A 19,309-nucleotide genomic window follows, 5' to 3' on the forward strand; every position below is an offset into this window, starting at 1 on the left:
TAACAATAAAAATGCTTTGTTATAAGTCATACTATCGTGAATGAACATTGCCTCTATTACGTTATTTAATTAATGGTTGAGCTGCCCTTTTTCCAAAGTAAACTATAGCTTGGGTTAAAAAAAAAAAAAAAAACAAACAACAAAATCAGTAAACAAATTATTTCTAATGAATCCTTTTTCTATTATTTCCTTTCCACTATCAAAATTATATCTGGTTAAATGGTTTACAAAGGAAATAAGCATTGCATTTGCTTTATCAGATGAGATCAACGTGCCAGTTTAGCTTTTTTTTGATGTGTGAAATGTAGCTTTACAAAATTGGCCTATAAGCTTTTGAATACTGACAGCTCTTGCTGTTTTTAAGCTTTACCCAATTTGTTTACTTACCATTGCATATAAGTTATACGGAACAGACAAAAAAATGTAACTTTAACAGCTTTTTCTCACCTAGGGAATGTTGAGTTCACAGCCTCAGTGTTCAGATCTAGCATGAAATAAATAAATAATAATAAAAAAACAAACCACTTATTTTTTCCCCCATAATGAGCAAAATATGGGATCAGAATGTTGTGCTCTGCCTAACACAGGAGGCAGTAGATGTTATCTCACCAATCGTGAGCACTGGGGATAAAGTGAAACTTCAGGGAAAAGGACTGACTTCTCAAAAGATCCTTTGTTGTAACAAACCTTAATTTTTCGAGTTAAACAGATTGAGATCTGGGCTGGAGTCATGTTCTCCAGGCAAGTCTACTTCAGTATGTAAATCTTTAAAGAGCCAATGGCAATTTTAACCATGTGGAGGAGTCTCGGAGCAGAATCGAGTCTGCTGTGTGGTGAATTTTTGCTGGTGCAGTTATCCTCTGGGATTTGGGTGAGTGCTTGCAAAGATACAGGAGAAGAGGTGGCAGGTAGAGGTACAGAACAGCTAGTAAATTTTAAGATTATTCCTAATAAGTTCACCTGAGACCTTTTTTTAAAATAACGTCTAATTCAACTTTAAGAAAAACAGATGATTGTAAAAAAAAAATATTAATTCAAGCTATACTGTTTTCATGGCTTCAGAAAAGTAGTATTTTCCAGCTGAACTGGCACAAACATGAGCAGAAAGTACCAGGTTTCATCCTTTAGAAATAGAGAAAAGATAAAAGCACATATTTTTCTGCGACACTCATCATCTTTCCAAAAAAAACAAAAACAAAAACAAAACAACCAAGGCATGAAAAGGTGTTCTTTAAAGCTGATTTTATGGCAGGTGGCCTTGATAGATCAAGAATATATAGAAGAAAAGGTTTGTATCACCTGCCACAGAAAAAAATAGCTTATTGTTTGTGACTCCTGCCAAAGAGAGCACCTTTGTGGCCACCCATCATGCCAATGAGATTTGGCAGGTTTGATCAGGCCTTGAGAGCCTTTCACAACGGGGCTTTGTCAAACCTGTCCCTTCACTGCCCACAGTGTCACGCATTTACCAAATTCCCCTTTTGTTGCCCACATTCAGGTTTGTAGGCTCAAACTCAGCAGTAACTGGCACTGAAGGGATACGAGCTGTTATTGCTTGCGCAACGTAGCTGTCACATCTCCGAAGACTAAGATCGGTGGTCTTTCCTTGGGGCACAATAAAAAGGTACTGCAAATTTCACTTTGTAGTAACTACAGGCTACAGAAATTGCATTAGCTGCATTAGATGGAGTCATAGAAATATTCAGGAAGGTTAGCAGGATATGGTAGATGTCACATTTGTACTACGATTAAAAAAAAAAATCACTTTGCTAACTTATAATGTTTTCTGCTTTGGTAACACCCTATATTAAGGTGCCATTTATAAATAATTTATTATTATCTATTAATGTGTAAGCCACTTTATAGGATGGTAGATAACAACTTAAATTCATGTATTAAAGATGCACATACATGGTTTAATACAATTTACGTCTTACAATATCCTTTGCAACAGATTCTCATCGCATCATCTGTTAAGCATTTATTACTAATGCATTTTATAACATACTTTATAATATATTATTTGAGGAAGTAGATGCATTTAGTGATCATTTTCATGAATAAGAATAAAGCATTTATAAATGGCACCTTAATTTAAAGTGTTACCTTCACATTACCGGATAGTCACTCACCATTTGTCTCCCTTTGCAATTATTCTCAAAATGCACCTCTTAATAAAGGACATGCTAAGTCCTATTTCTTCTCATACACTACATCTGATTAAAAGTTTATCAAGACATTTCCCTTCAGCTGCTCTCAAACCTTTGAAGGTTGCCAGCTCAGTCTGAATTTGTCTTATGTAAACACCAAACTTTTAATACTGAAATAGCAGTTGCAAGGAAGATGAGGGCATTGGATGGTTGATTGCCTACCAGGTTGGCCAGCGCCGGCTGCTTGGATTCTTTGTAGAATTCCATTTTCCGAGCTGTGAGAACAATCCAGGACGTGGACCAGTTTTTTCTTAAAAATAAAATAACATTTTAAAAGGAAAAATTAGCAAGGCATGAAGGCAGGAGGTAAAAGATGCTCTATTTGTAGGTGGGGTTTTTTTAAATTATTTAAATTCAGGAACAAAAAAACGTCTAAAGTCAATATCACCAACACACTTCCATCAATATTGATGGAGTTGCACCATCATAATCACACCTGAATGTGGCCCAAAGATTGAAGGCCTTCCTTCTCCTTGTTCATGTTTTAAAGCGTATCTATGTTCCTTTTCCACCAAGGTTTCTTAACCACAGCAAAACAGTGCAACTATTCACACATGCTTAAATTTCACATATAATTAGAGGAGTCCAATAGCTGGTACTCTTCTGGTAATTAATATTTAAAATAGAACCGAGTAGGAAAAATGCAATTTTGATCTGCTAACACAGAGCTCAGCAAAAGGTCTGTTTTGAAAGGCCCCAGATATTTCCTCCTTTCCCTAAATTAAAAATTTACAGGAGAGCAAGGAAGATAAGAATGATATCTGAGAGACATTTAAGTAACCATTAAACATCAGAAATTCACGGTGCAGCCCCAGTGAGCTGGTAAGGTTCTGGGGCCAGGGAGAAGTCAAAATGTACATAGATATGTGAAACAGCGTCCCCTGAGGCAGAACATAATAATCAACTCAAAATAAAATCCTATTATATAAATTACCTATAGTGTGATATTTCAAACCGCTGCATAATCATAAACAAGTAGATCTGGTCTAATAGAAAACTATTTTTAGATTACACTCTCAATGGTCATAACACCTGATATCAACAAAAACACTCATGAAGCCACTACTTTCTTTATGTGAATGCAAATCACAAATCTGAAGATTTTAGAATAAACGTGAAAATGGATCTGATAAACAGGCTGCTTCGCGTGAATGCTGCAGTGCGTTAAAAAGGAGGGAGCTGCTGGTAAGGGCAGCCAGGGCCCAGGGAAGAGCTGCTAGAAACCCTTTTTCCTCTCCTCTCTTCCCCAGCCCCTTTGAGTTTTCTCTGTTTAGGTATTCCTAAGTAACTCAAACACACTCTTTTTATTCTAGCAAAACCTGGCTTTGTTCATTTTTCAAAGCCTGTCGGTCTTCTTAGCGATGCTCACTTCCAGATCCATCTCAAAGCTCTGCTGCACTCAATATCCCATCAAACTGCCCATCAGGCATAACAACAGGCAGTTTTTCTATTAGTGACTCTCCTATTCAATATGTTTCAGTCATCAGCTTAAGGAGCATAACCAGTACTACAGATGAAGCCCTAACGCCACTGACATTATGAGAGGAACTTGCACTCACTTCAGCGTGGGCAGGATTTCACTCAGCATGATCTAACGATCGTCCCTAAAATATGGCCAACAAGAGGCAACAGTGAAAGAAAGTCTCTGTAGAGGAGATTAATATGTCAGAAGAAAATAGAACTGCATTTTTTATGCCAAGTTAATGGGGAAAAAATAAAGAGAGAGACATTGAGAAAGGGAAAGAAACAGTAGGGTTTTAGAGAAGTACCTGACCCTCACTGGCAAATATTCCCCCACAAGAGGAGAGTGTTTGTAAGTCACTTTGAAATTTCCAGCTAAATTTGTTACCACTATAGAACTGTATCCTTATCTAATGTGAACTATGGTCATAGCTATGGGTTGTGCATATTGGCATTAAGAACAGTTCAACCTCAGCTAATCGTTTTTTACAGTATCTTTAGGAAACAAGAGCTGTAGCTGAGAATCACCATCAAGGCAGTGAATACAAGTTGCTTATTAGAAAGAGCAACTTCAGTTCTTTTCAATTTTTTTTCCCTACTCATAAAAGGACTTGTAACTGCACAGGGGAGTAAGTGGCCAGGCACGCCGCTTGTGCGGGTTTAAGCAGATTTTCCTATGGGTTGGATATCCTGGATAAATATGGATTACTGAAGGATTAAAACCCTTGGGACACAGCTTAGATTCAGTACCCAGCGACCACCAAGTGCTTGACATTAGCTATGGAGAGGAACATTTCTGTGTCATGGCCGCATCTACCAGCCAGGGATCTGCTTGTTCCAGCTGTTCGCGGGCAGGTTTTCCTACCTGAGAAATATAAATTAGCTATTGTATTTTGAGGTCCCAGACTTGTGTGCAATCTTCTTAAAACATTCTAATTTCTGATCAAAGTAACTGGGAAGTTTGCCAGGATGTGAAAACATTTCATTTCAACCTGGACCTCATTAAAAAAAAAAAGGTCAGTGATAATTATTTCTTAAGTTATATAGGTGAGATGTTTTATCTAAGTTTCATTCTGAAATTTAAGGAGAGAATGCTTTAATTCCATCAGGAATAAGAAAAATCAGTGGTTTTGCAGGAGAGTGTAGGAATTGCAGAAGCTATGAGAATGCAACTCAATCTCACCGTATTATCTAAAGAATTTCCCCCCAAAAAAATTTAAATTCCCTCGTTGTTTTATTCTACAGTTGTTTCATTTAAAAAGTGACATTTTAAAAATCAAAACATTACTTTTGTGACCTAAGATTAAAAGTGTATAAACTAGTCAGCATTTTTACAAGATTGTCCATGAAGTTATCAGAAATGTTTAAGGTCTATTAGCCTCCGTACAGATGGGCACACACATGGCGACCTAAGATTGTCAAGATTTTCACAATATTCTAATTTCTGCCATGCAGCACGAACATGATTCAAGAAATCACTTCCAGCCACTGAAGAGCAAGTCCAGGTAAGTGAGAGGAGTCAGACAAAGCGTACGCAGTGTAGATGAATGCCCGCTACCCATCCTCTCTCTGTATAGAGCCATAAATAACAGTATGCAGAGAAGACCCAGCTAGAATTAACAAGGATATTGAGTGAAGTCGTCTACAGCTACAAGGTTAAAGTCGTGGTTGGAAGCCGGTGCTGGCGACCCTCTGCGAGGTGCCACCCGACTCTTGGGGGCTGCAAAGGGAGCCCCAGGCGCTGCGGCTGCATTTGCATTCTGTCAAATGAACACCTGATGGCAGCACGTTATAGCTTCAGTGGTGCTCACAGGCTCCGAGGCTACTTAAAAATACGAGACTATTTAATAATACAAGTGACCGAGCCACGCTGCCTCCTCCCTGCGCCCACGCCAAGGCGGCGTGCGATGCCAAGCCATGGAGATGCTTTGTGCTAAGGGCGCCTGAGCTGCTGGGAAGGTAAAACTGCCTCCTTGTCTGGGCTTGTTCGCATGTGATGCCCAGCCTATGCACACCCTGCAGAAAAGCTTCTGCCAGTGCCTAAAGTAGGGAATAGAGTATCGCTGGCTTCAATGCCTTTTCCCAAAGGGCAAGTTACACCAGTCTCTGATGGCAGCCAGCTGCAGCAGGCTTGGCCATGCATTGGCAATGTTCTTGCTTCAAGTGAGAGGTTGGACTAGAGGACCTCCAGGCTTCATTTTCAATGAACATTTCTAGGGTCCTTATGGTTTAGCACTACATAGGTATGAGAACTTATCACTTGGCTCCTTTCTCCAGGCAGAAACGGTAATATTTCGCAATATTCTCTCATTCTCATTGGTAACACACAGTGCTGGTCACACCACTGATACTGCTTTACAGGCATCTAAACACAACAAACCATAGCAAATCCTTCCAGAAAAGGCAGCATTATTATTCACATTACTTTCTACACAAACAGTGCTAAGCAAGTACATGCTGACCACTTTTGATAATCTTGGCTTGGCATCACCGCATGGTGGGTTCCCACATCCCATCCTTCAGCCCTCAAGCACACACTCGGCACTGAAAGTTTGCCCACTGGAAAACATATTATTGGCCCGCCCAGTGCCATAAGGTTACCTTAACCTGTGTATAATATGTATAATATAGAGGCTAACATTGCCACGTGCTCACTGCATGCCACGAGTCCCTTAGCTGCTGTCACTTGGTTTCTGGGACTGTAATCCTACATTGGCTTAACACTGAAACAACGGCAACTTGGCAATTATCAGCAATAGTAGCTACGTACACTTAAAAATGCATCACCTCTAAATTTTGCAACTGGTAAGTTCTGTAATATTCACGTATAATACCTTAATTTCTTGCCACCGTCTGATATTTTAGCTTTTAGAAGATATCCTTCTTTCTCCACTACCTGCAAGAAAAAAAAAAAGTCAAAATCATATCATTTATTTAGATGAATGAATCCACTTAGTACGTGCATGAGAGTGTGCATCTAGCTAATCTAGTGTGAGGCATTTTATCACTAATTCTCAGTTTTGTCACCTATTTTTTCCAATATAGTCAGTTCATTTGAAAATTTGTAAACAACATCTAAAGTCAGTTAGTACACAGAATTAACCTCAAAAAAACCCCACTATTATTCTATTGATTGATTTCAAATAAATTTATTTTAATGTAAGCAAAGTTTCTAGCTGTAAGTAAAAAGTGAGTTGAAAATACATTGCAAGTAAATTATGTCAAGGTAACATTTCATATATTGAGTTCCAGGAGTCCACATTTCATTAATAGCTACGAGGGACACACCACACTTCAGTAAAAGACTCTTGCTTCTTATGTTCTGAAGAGAGTTATGTTTAGGGGTAACCAGTGTCAGAGAATCATTAAATATCCGTAGAGTGGGAAAAGGTACATTGCCTTCATAGGTGCCACATACCGCTTTGAGTCAGCACTAAATCAAGACTCATGCAAGATGCTAAAAGGGAACGTGTTTTTAAGTGGTGCTGGCTGATGGGATGAGCGCTGGTATCAAGGTGCTCACCCCTCGTAGCCCTTAAAAGGTCACACTTCACTGGAGTGTGTGCCCCCGCATGCAGAACTTCAAGTTTCCAGCTGAACTAAATTATCCCATAGTATGGCGCAGAAAACCAAATTTAGTGGTTCTGTCAGTTCTCGACATAAAATCTGAAACTAGAATTATAGAGAAGGGAAAGCACAGCTGTGTTATGCATTTTCCAAAATACACCCAAAAAGGCAAAGCCCTTAGCTATTACCTATAAAAAGGAGTATGTGATATCAGCAACCTGATACCGCTTTCGTAGATCCCATACTCTGCTCTTGCTATTACTGAAACCTGCTCCCTCTTCTGTGGTGTCAGCATAGGCTAACGGCTCTGCTGGTATACACGAGGCTGCAACCCTAGTTGCGGGGTACCAAGATGGTGCTTGGGTTTGGGGTATTAGAAAAAAGACCTAGGCTTGGTCTTCTGTTTTCATTTCTACCTCTTAATTTGTGCTCCTCTGCATCTCTGCACACACTTTCCTTAAGCCAGAGGCCCCTGCAGACACTTGGTTCTCTGTGATCTGCTGAAACATCCCTTGTACAGCTGTGATATTGTGCTGGTTTTAGATGGGATAATTAATTTTCTGCACAGTAGCTAGTGTGGGGCTGTGCTTTGGATCTGTGCTGGGAACAGCACTGATAACCCAGGGGTGTTTCAGTTCCTGCTGAGCAGGGCTTGCACCGAGCCAAGGCCTCTCCTGCCCCTCACCCCACCCCACCTGCGAGGGGCTGGGGGGGCACAAGGAGCCGGGAGGGGACGTGGCCAGTGACCCCAACTGACCCCAGGGATGTCCCACACCACAGGGCGTCATGCTCAGCACATAGAGCTGGGGGAAGAAGGAATTGGGGGACGTATGGAGTGATGGCGTTACGCGTGATGGAGCCCTGCTCTCCTGGAGGTGGCTGAGCACCTCCCTGCCCATGGGAGGGAGGGAAGGAATTCCTTGGTTTGCTTTGCTTGTGCGCGGCTTTTGCCTTAGTTATTAAACTGTCTTTATCTCAACCTACGAGTTTTCTCACTTTAACTCTTCCGATTCTCTCCCCCATCCCACTGGGGGGTTGTGAGTGAGCGGCTGCGTGGGGCTGAGTTGCCGGCTGGGGTTAAACCACAACAGATATACAGTTTGGGATAGGTTGGGGGTTTTTGGCTATGTAAATTTATTTTGAAAAATTAAAACCCAAGCAAAACAAGACAACTGGTCTTCAGCCAAACCCACTGACCTGCCATCTCATCAGATCTCATTAACTAAGGAAGACCCAACCGTGTCACTAATGGGAAAAGAAGGAAAACTGTGATTCAGAGCGGGTCTGTTTTCCCTTTCAAACATTACTGAGTCAGTGCCTGACCGGGATATTGTAACTCCACACGATCTTTATAGTAAATTGTGTCACAAGGTGATTTTGTAACAGTTTCAATAGAATTTTGCTGCCAGCAAAGATATTACATAGCAATAAAACATGCTTTAACATGCAACATAAGAATTTTAAAATCAAACATATGTTATTTTGATTATACAAAATATCATGATATTAACAGGGTAATCCGTTTAAGTTTTTCCTTAGATTTTGTCTGTTGCTGGTGTACAACATGTACACTGTGACCGTATCTGTTTGTACCTATGAAAAGGTCCATAGGTCTGTGGACAATGATTTAGGTGACATTCTCAAATGGGTACATGAGGATTAGTGCGTGCATTTCCTATAATTTGTACATATCTCATGCAAATTCCTGTCATGCATATCATTGCCATAGAAAAGCCAGAGAGAAAGTATGTAGGGATTATTGTGCAGAGACTTGTCACTATTTATCTAGTGATGGATGGATGAATTATTAGAGCTAAAATAAGACTTAATCCCCATCTCCACCTACTCTTTTTTTTTTTTTTTTCCAAATCAAACTTACATCTTTTGATATTTTTCTTCCTCTTCTAACCCTTCATTTTTGTAGCATAGGACTTCTGGTGTTTGGCCAGGGCCAGAAATGCCAAATAACATATGAGAAAGGTTATTCTTTTAAATATTTCTATCCATCTGGAAACAGGAATTGGGAGGAGCACTGGCTAACCATTCAAGCTGTTGATTGCTTCTCTGAATCGGACCCAAAATCTCATGCTTTCAAAGTTTACCAACCACCCTTCCCAAAGTGTTATTTTAACCAATCCAAAACTAAAGCCAAATATGATTTTCAACAACAGATCTGAATCACCTCTATTCTCACATTTTCGGAAGTTAAAAATTGGATGTTCTTCCAAAGAAAATGTCGCTGCTCAGTCATATTTTCCTTATAATTGTCTTGAGCTAGAATATCAAATCCACTAAGAAACGTTGGGTATATAAAGTATCCTGATTTAAACTATATAGCTCAAATCCACCATTTGTTCTAAATTAAAGAGCTCAAAAATACAAGATCTTCAGTTAATATGAGACCTCTCGGTACTAATCAATGTTCATATATATATTGCTTTAATTGAATTAGTACAGGTGCTGTCTTAAAAAAAAATCAGCATGGTCTTCATTAATCGATAATATGCACTGTTTTCTCTGTAAATAGTATAAAGGACATTTATGAAATTACAAAACAACTTTACCACAAAGACAAACGAAAAGATTCCTAGGGTGACCCCAATATTTTTATAACCTCCGCTTGGGGTGCTATATTCCCCTTGTTTAGCATCTGTTAACAACCCCTTTTCTGTTCTGCATGTTTTCAAGAAAATACTTCCAAGACAGCTCAGGATCAACTTTGGGTACTTCTGTAAATGGATGATATGAGATTAAAGAGAATACCAAATATATCCTAATGATACGTTCTGTTGTTTCTGTCTCAATAAATTTCATCATGTGACATTAAGCTGCTGCCCCTCCTGCACCTTTTCAACATATGGAAGGTTGAGAAAATGACCCAAAACGCCCTGAAGAATCAGCATAGAAACAAGAAAATGGAATTATTTTGTGGACTTTTGTATTTGATTGGGGCTCTATATTCCCTTTTCAGAAGGATATTAAAGATGAGAGTCTGTCTGCGTAAATATTTGATCTTCTTAATAAAAAAAAAAATCTCTTATAACCTAACAGTATTATTGATAATTACTTTTCCTTATAGTATCTATCTCACATACAGGTTCTATAATTTTCTTAATTAGAAGCATTCAAAGATTTTGAACCTACCTAATTCTGAGAAGTTTGTGTAGCTACAAGTACCACAGATACCAACATTTCTTTGATGAATCTCTATTTGCATATTCATTTAATAGAAAAATGTTTATGCTGCTTATTCCCCCTAGGTTCTCTTAATGTCAAGGAAAATTTTGTTAAACTTCGTTATCACTTTTCCTTATAAAAATTTATATTAATATTAAAAACACCTTAATATGGGTGAAGAAAGACAAAGACATTATCGCATTCCTTTATACCAAGTATTAACACTGATGAAACATCAGGCTAGTACAACCGAATTAACAACAAAGTCAAGCTATATAAATCGCTTTGTACCTTCTAAAACTATTCTTTTCATTGATTAATCGAAGTCCCTCAAATCCCTTAACATCTCGAGGCATCCAAAGCCTTATGTAGTTATTCTTTAGTAAAACATATGTATTTACATTATAAACACTTAAAACAACAGGAGAGATTTATCTATAGAGCAATTACTTACCGTGTGCTCCTGTGTACTAATGATGTCTGCAAGCGTTAAGGTGTGTTGGGAATGATTTCTTCTATGACGATTTATCTAAAAAGAACAAAAATCCGAGGATTTAAATTCAGAGAAGATTCAAATACACTCAGGTAAAGATGGAACAACAAATTCAGTTACTTGGCATGCACAACATGCATGGGATGGAGTTTTGGAAACCTGGTTTCTTTCAGTACTGCATTTCTGTGAAAACTGGTATTCTCTGAGCCCTGTGTACTTGAAATGTATGGCTACTAAACTCTAAATATCTCTGGCATAAATGTATTTCTTTGTGATGTCACATTTGAAAATTCAACTCAAAATTAACCATCTGATAATAATAATAATTTTTAAAGTATTATTTTTCCATCAGGAATCTCAAAAATTGCTTAACTGGTTAGGTGCTCTTAAACCCATTTTACAGAAATGGGAAAGATGCTAATTATAAACTCAAAGCCGCGAAGCAAGTCAGTGAAGAAACTAGAAAATAATTAGGAACAAACGCATAATATATCTCATGCATTTAAACTTCTTCAAAAGCTATTTCTAAAATCTCTGTGGCTGGAAGGTTACAGCAATACTGGATCCTGATTCTACAATTTCTCTTAGGTACTGAGTCCTTGATCTCCTCCAGTTCCCTCTTTTCTAGGAGGAAGCCAGTATAACCATCTGCGACTTTACTGTGCAAAATTATTGCATTATACCAGAAATTATTAAGACTAAATAAAAGCTTCATCACAAATCAAGCGTTTGGTAGATGTCAATAGCAGTTCACTTCCTTATAAATCTGCAACAAAGAACAGGTCACCCCAAAAGTGTGTACGTGTGTAAATATATATATAAAAATAAAACTTTTACAGTTTAAATTCAACGTCAATCAATAACAATATAATTTGGAGCTGGGATCCTGTAAAATTCAGTGATTATCCCCTCTTTTAACTGAAGCCAAAAAGCAAACAACAAAATATAGTCTCAACTAGTTTCCACTGTATTCATCATAATGCATTCGCTTTTTCCCTATTAAAACAGTTAACCAAAAGTCATAATGTATTCTGTTTATATTCAAGTGTCTGAATATAGAAAATGTTCTTAATTAATCCAGAGGGCCACGCTCAAAAAACAGTTAAACATATTATGATCCCATATTTTTTCTCCACACATCGCTTTCATGTTTATTTGTAAGCACTAACATTTTCAAGCCTTGAAATCTATATCCTAGATATTGCTCCACTCTCCTAGTCAGAGCTAATGAGCTTAATGAATTACCAGTTCTAAATTTAATACAAACATTTCAAAGAAAGAGATAAAACATTCTTCACAATTCAAAAGTTTCCCTGACCTATTTATGAAGAATATCACTTAACAATTTCATTAAGGGTGAGTAACAGCTGGTGACATGGCTGTGTCCTAAAGTGTTTTTCTCTCTTAATATTCTGCATCTTAAGCAATCGAGCTTTCATAAGAAATACTTTAGTTAGTGGCAGTCCCTCCTTTGGGGAGAAAAAAAATGTCAGACCACATTTTCTGTATTTTGCAATCTTGTTTTCAGGAGTGTCATGTTCCTGTTTTATTAGCATGTAGGGTAAACAAGAATGATTTGCTGATGCTATTGAGAGAACTTCTAAGATTACAGTCTTTCTATTTAGATTTTGGATGGACCTTAATATTAATGCAGGCAGAGACATGTATATAAATTCAAAATAAATTAATTCAATTTATCTTTTTCTTTATCTTTACTGTTCAACAACTCTGAAGGTTCTATAGTGCTCAAGACGTATAACTGAACTATTCAGGTCTAGATCATAGACAGCCTTTCTTACCCAGATCTCCCATCCTAATTATTCCTTAGCATACAACAGAGCATATTGCCCCGCAATCCTTTCTAAAATATATTCTTCGTTCTTCCAAATTAAATAACAAGGCACACCACCACTCCGCAGTATCTATTTTAACATTCAGCTGCTCTCTCCAGGAATCACACGCGTCTGTTGGGGGCCCTATATGCAACTTTGTGAAGTGTACAGCGCCAATCAGAGCTCTCGGTCTGGTCTTTGGTTCAGCGATCAGAGCATTAGCAAAAGAAATGCTCACATTTGATACTTGCTAAAAAGAATATATCAGAAACACTAAATCCATCCACAGCCAAACAAAGGAAGGACACAGTAAAAAGTACTATTTCAGTAGCACTAGAAAATTATTAGTGGTAGTATAATAAAAAGACAATAGTAAGATATCCAGGAAGTAAGAGGGGAGAAAAAAAAATATTAAACTCCTCGTATAGATGATATTACGTGTTTTAAAAACCTCTTTGTTCTATGCAAAGAAGAAACAGTAAGGAAAAACACATGTGCACAAGGAGGAAGAATAGACCTACCTCTTTTTTTTAATGTGATACTTTTGCCAAAAAGGTGTTTCTCATAGGGAAAAATAAAAGAAATTACATTACTTTGTAGCCCAGCAATAAGCAAATCTCATGCAAGAAAGTCCTGAAGCTCCAAAGTCTGAATCTAGTTACAGAAATACAACCAAAATCCACATCTATGTAAGCCAAGATCAAGCTCTTCTGGAAAATCACCCCAAATATTTGGCTTACAAATCAAATTAATGGAAATTTCAACAAAGTTCTTACTCATTTCTACCAGCCTTTTGGTTCAGAAACAGAGCTTTTAGAAAAATGAACCAAAACAGCTTGAAAAAAAGCTCAGCAATAACAGGCAATATATTCTTTAAGACTGATTTTTACAAAATTCCAGAAGGTTTTATAGAAACTTGGTCTAAAATGTATTTTGCAAATGAATGAGTTATTCATATCACTTCCTTTACAATATATTCAGTTCAATGGTAAAATGTTCTTAGCAGAACCTGGGTAACAGTAGTCAATATACTCATGTTTCAATATACTCACAATTTTCAGTGGTGTATCAAAATATTCAAAGGGAAGTGTAAGCTCAATTATTTTCATTCTTTCATTCAGTTTTTAATAGATAGACCATAAAAAGAGATCTTTTGCCATTTTTTTACTCTACAGCTCCATTTATTTGCCCTAATAAACTGAAGAAAAACCTAAATAATATCTGTCACAAGTCCTCTACCTCACCTCTCAGGGTATGATGAAAGGCAGAGATTTACAGAAGAAGTTCATGAGATCCCTTTTTGGGAAAGGCAGCTTATCAGCAGTTTTCTGATTTGATGAACATTCTTCAGTCAGCAACAATGTCACCTGCAGCATTAAAAATCCACTCTGCGAGCGCTTGCAAGTCTGTGGGCAAGTCTGGTTTTGTTAAATTCAGCCTCAGCAGCACCCCCCCCTCCGCTTCCCCTAGCTAAAGGGTATCCATCTCCTACCAGAGTTATTCCAGCATCTAAGCACTAATCTGTCATCATCCCTTCTACAAAGACAAAGCCTCCATTACATATGCCTGGTATCCCGGCGTGAAGGGACAACCATCTGACAACTGCTGTTTTAACATTGATGAAGTAAAATACAATAACCTGATGTTTAATTTCATTTCTCTCTGTGTTCCCATTTATTCTTTAAATTCTCCTTCTTTTTGTGGGAATTCATCACGACTAACTCATTGCTAGTCTCTTCAAATAGCGTGGCATTGATTTAAAAAGAGACTTGGAGGACTGATTTGGATTTTATTTCCCATTACAAGCATACTTCTGACCTAATTCATCTAGTCAACGAGAAGCAACATACTTCTTTTTGATTCCAACCAAACCTAACAAAACCAACTAGTAACTCTCAGGAGGCCCAGACAGGCTGCTCTAGTGCGAAGTACAGACAATTAATTATTTCCTGAAACACTATTTCCTGAATCTTGGTTTCCAAGATTATCAAACAAGTTATTCACCACAGGTTATTTACCCTCAAACAACACCTACACGTAGCCTGGGAAAACCATAGTTTGTTTGAACAAGCAGCCCCTGGTGCAGCAGAGCTCTGCTTTAGATGAGAGACCCTGGGATGACATTTACCTGCTGTTTTCTCCATCACTCACTGTACTGCTCCATCAAGAAGGTTCTCATGGAGATTTTGTTAGATTTCTACCAAAAAAAAATTTGTCGCGCTGCTCACACTTTGACCTCTCTTTTTAGGGGTCTAATTATTGTTTTGTTTCATCCTATCCACACTGCAATCATGTACGTGGAGATTCCTTTATAAACACCCAAAAAAAGAGAGAAAACCTCTACTGTTGAACCCCTACCACTGCTCTGGACCTGATCCAGCAAAGCACTCTGCGATGGCCTTAAGTGTTTTTCTGGATCAGGGCCAGAACACTTCATTCTTTACAGGATCAAACTTACTGGTGGCAGCTTGAAAGATTGCAATAAAAGTACAAACTAGTCACATAAACTTTTGTGAAAACCATTCCCTCAACAGAGAAGGAGGGGTGACACCTGATTTAGTGATGTCTGCGGTCATTTTGCTCCCAGTCACTCCTGTAAGGCACTGACAATTGCTTAGATATAGAAACTTAACAAAGATGTATTGTAGCATTTCTTAATGGTCCCATCCCTTGAAAGACACCTAGGCAATGGCAAGAGAAAGGAAAATCCTGTAACATTTCAGTCACTGCCATGCTCAAAGTGATTTGTTTTAAAGATCTAGTCTTGGGCAGTGTGGCGAGTCCATCGTTATCTACAGAAATTATTTGGAAACAGCTCTGCTATGATACGGTTTCTCTCCTGCTGTGAAAGGCTCTGAGAAAATCCCACAGAGCTCCCCACTTGGAGAGGCTCCTTTGTCATCTCAGCAGATAAGGGTTTTCCGTCCATCCTCAAGAAACGGTGGCTGTCAAGAAAGAGCGGGAGCAACCCCCTTCCCCCTCGACTTGCTGCTGCGGATGCTCTCGGTGCATCAGAGCTGTGCATTAGCTCAGCAGAAGACCTCATTCAGCCCCAGGGAAAGCTCCCGTGTCCCAAACAACTCCTTGCCCGCAGCTGTGGCCACTGGTACTCCTGGCTTGCTCTGCAGCCCTTCTAACCCCATCCTCCAGGGGGTTACATTAGAACCACGTGGTGGTTGGGTTTGGTTTTTGTTTTTTTCTTCTTGCTCGTCCCACATAGATTTCTTTGGAAGAAAAGGTAATGGAGACTACAAGGCGGTATAATGTGACATTAGCTCTCTCTGCTGTTTTTTTTCCTCAGGCTTGCAGGGAGAGAGCGAGAGGCACGAGGTGCGGTATCAGTCCTGCCCCCACCAGCCCTCATTTGCTCCTCACCCTCCCTCCCCATCCCCAGGCCCCAAAAACTTGTTACTACACAGGTGACCAAACGCTTTGCTCAGGAATAGGAACTTGCATGGATGGAGCTTTTGTGTGCTGGCTACAGACCAGATAATCTCTCTGTGCATCATTTAATAAGAAAACCACTTCGCAGTCCTTACAGGCTTGAGTTTGTTACATATGACACACTCGCAGCAGAATCTACAGATGAAAGTCAGTGGGGGGAGAAAAAAAAACCAAGCAGGGTTGTGTTGCATTCCCCCTGCATGTCTCCCTTTGAGCACACTGCCCTCTATATTCAGTTCAGATCTCCAGAGCCTGTGAAAATAATGATAATAGTTTTACTTCCCTTGACCTCTTGCTCCCTTATAAATCAGAATCCTATAGACCTCTCCCACAGTGCGAGGGTCCTCCTTCATATTCGAGCCTGTGAAGGTAGGTATTTTATATCAAGGCAATTTAATCACGTGGGCGTGCTCCCTGGCTTCAGAACTTGCTGTAGACGAGCAACGCGGCGCTTTTACCGCTGGAGTATCTCGACTTATTCAGCCGCTTCATTCATGAGATAAAAGCTAGATAATTATTCAGATTCTAGTTTAAATTTCAGCCAGCGTTAATATGAACTGATTCTCTGCGATAAGAGAATAAATAATCGTGCTTGCTTACAAAGCATGATCTGCTTCTCACCTTCTTTCCCAAAATTGTCGGAGGGGTGCTCCAAATTTGGGGTATCCATTTTGGGCTAATTTTTTAACTCCAAGGATAAGCCTACAGCAGGAACTAGGTACTTCTCTCCATTAACGACTTGCTGTTTCCCAGGAGTAGATTTTCCCTAGAGTGGGAACCCTTTTGTTCCTCTCTTGCTACTCAAACGGACTTTGAAATTTGTCCAATTGATCCTTGCTTTGAGGGAGTCCCAGCTGATGTAGCTGGCTTCATTTTTAGCCTTTTCAGGAGTAGGAGATCTGCCAAAACCATATGTGGAAGAGGAGACAGCCACAAAAGGTTCTTACCACCCATAGAAGTCTGAGAAATCCCAAGGTTGCTCTAAATTTGACTGCAGGTCACTCAGATTTGCGTACCTGGAGACCAAGCTATCACAAAGGGACCAGCAGCGACGTTACCTATAATCCTCAGGATTTCCAACTGGAAATCAAACTGGAACCTGATCTCAAAGCTTCAGTATGGTTTAATTGTATTAAATGCAATACTCATTGATTCAAGAAAAGAACATTTAAAGTGAGGCTTTTTAAATATTTGTACTAGCCTTTTCTGATACAGCCTGTAATATGTAACAAAATACAGCAACACGCACACTGTGACAGTACTCATCTAGCCATACAAAAATATATATATTATGAAATAAAATATTTTGATAGGTTTCTTATTCAGATTTTTCTGTTCATAACACAGTTGTAACTTGGTTCACCACAGTATTAGAATATATTAATCTTAACTACTGCAGGTGCTTTGGTAAAATCACAGATGAGCAGGGCACCAATGATAGAGGAAATAGGGAGTAAAAACAGCAGGAAAAAAAATGCAGTAGACACCAGTATTTCAGTGTTCTTTGCCTCTGACATCTATGTCTGCCAAAATGTGCTCTTTGATGTTATGTCTATAAAAGGTAAAAATCAAAGTTAATACAGACAGAGAGTAATGCTAGATTATCTTTTCATGTTCCCTTTTAGATCTTAGAAAAATAAAGACAATAAATGTGAGAACTCAGCTATGACAGCAAACTGTGTCAGCAACTCTCACCTGAAACTGCACCCCTGAATAGCATTCTCAGGGCAAGGGGAAAGCAAAAACAGAAAAAAAAAAATCAACAAACAAAAACAAAACCCCCAAACAAACAAACATTAAAACTTAGTAAGTAAATGCGCAAAAAAAAATCCAAAAGAATTGCCTTTACAAAATCACATGCAGCACATACACTGCAATCAAAATGCACTCAAAAGCTCCGTCTGTCCTGAAAGGACTGTCTTAACAGAGAGAGCATAATTAACATTGATGTCACACTCCTGCAAGTCATCAGTTACTATATGCCATATAAATACCCTTGTATAAAATTATTAATAATATTCCCTGACAAATGCTCAGTCCTCTCTAGTGGACTGTACGTTAATGCATCTCTTTATCCTGCCTACCTAATTCTTTCTCTCAGATTTAAACAAGCCAAAAACTCACCTTATGCTACTGCAGAAGCAATTTTTATTTTTGAAGGTTAATCCAACTCAGCAGGATTTAGGGATGGCACTTTTCCTTGGTCGTAGGCATGTTGGCTCAGGCCAGACAGCTGTTTGGACATTCTCCACTGGGAATCTTGCCCTCAACACCCACAGTTGATGCACATACATGGTCTACTGGCTGCCTACTTCCATGGCCATCTGTTCAGATGGCATGGTGCCCACTCACAAGTTCGCTGGATCCTTGCCCTTAGTGTGTAGATGCCAGGCAATGATGGGCTTAGATGGGCAGCCTGCAAAACACTGAAAGTGATCATTTTTTTCCTGTAGGAAGTCCTTCCTCTGCGATAGCACTGAAGCATGGACACCACATGCTACCCTACACTTAATAACACCTGTGGACATATAAGTGCCAGAAGTACCAAGTGGGAGGTGGAATATACTGGGAGGGGGGGAGATACAAAACAGAGCAATGCAAGGAAATTGCAGAGATCCTTGTGTAAGAACATGCTCTCCATTGTCAATGGCAGTGGAAGGATACCCGGGCTAACTTGACACAAACTGGCTCAAACACCAGAGCAGCAGAGCTACGGCCACATGAACCAGAGCACAGCCTCGTCTGTACTGCTTACAGGGTAGCCTGCTTCCGAGACCCAGCTTAGCTTAAAACTCCCTTGGGCACTGCGCATCACTCAGTGGCCGTGGTGTATAAAAACTGAAGGTAGATCACACTGAAAGTAGTGTGAACCAAATCCAGACCTCTCTAAAACTGTTTATCCTCAATGCACATTCCATGTGTACCATACTGCATAAAATATTCCATGGTAAACAATGGCACCAGTAAAGGTAGATAGTAAAAAAGACATTTTTATAAAGATTCATTTTAATTTGTCTCATTGCCCTTTGAAATAATAACTGAAAAAAAACCCTACTTGGTAACGAGGGGGTCTTTTTATAAAAATTAGTAAAAAAAAAAGCTTCTGCCTCTGTTTTTTTAAGTCC

At 39.0% G+C, this 19,309-nt stretch overlaps 1 protein-coding gene across 16 annotated transcripts in view; it reads right to left on the minus strand.

Moving 5' to 3' along the window:
• Positions 1 to 19,309, minus strand: part of ARHGAP15 (Rho GTPase activating protein 15) — a 345,294-nt gene that overhangs the window by 273,668 nt on the left and 52,317 nt on the right. For all 16 annotated transcript variants that reach the window (XM_064451021.1, XM_064451016.1, XM_064451019.1 and 13 more), the window contains 3 exons: positions 10,870 to 10,944; positions 6,506 to 6,567; positions 2,373 to 2,460 (listed from right to left, as the gene is read on the minus strand). In XM_064451021.1, the coding sequence (XP_064307091.1) occupies positions 2,373 to 2,460; positions 6,506 to 6,567; positions 10,870 to 10,944 (225 nt within the window). The remainder of the gene's footprint in view (positions 1 to 2,372; positions 2,461 to 6,505; positions 6,568 to 10,869; positions 10,945 to 19,309) is intronic.

Source organism: Phalacrocorax carbo, chromosome 5 (genome assembly GCF_963921805.1).
Source record: "Phalacrocorax carbo chromosome 5, bPhaCar2.1, whole genome shotgun sequence".
In the NCBI taxonomy this organism is placed as follows: Eukaryota; Metazoa; Chordata; class Aves; order Suliformes; family Phalacrocoracidae; genus Phalacrocorax; species Phalacrocorax carbo.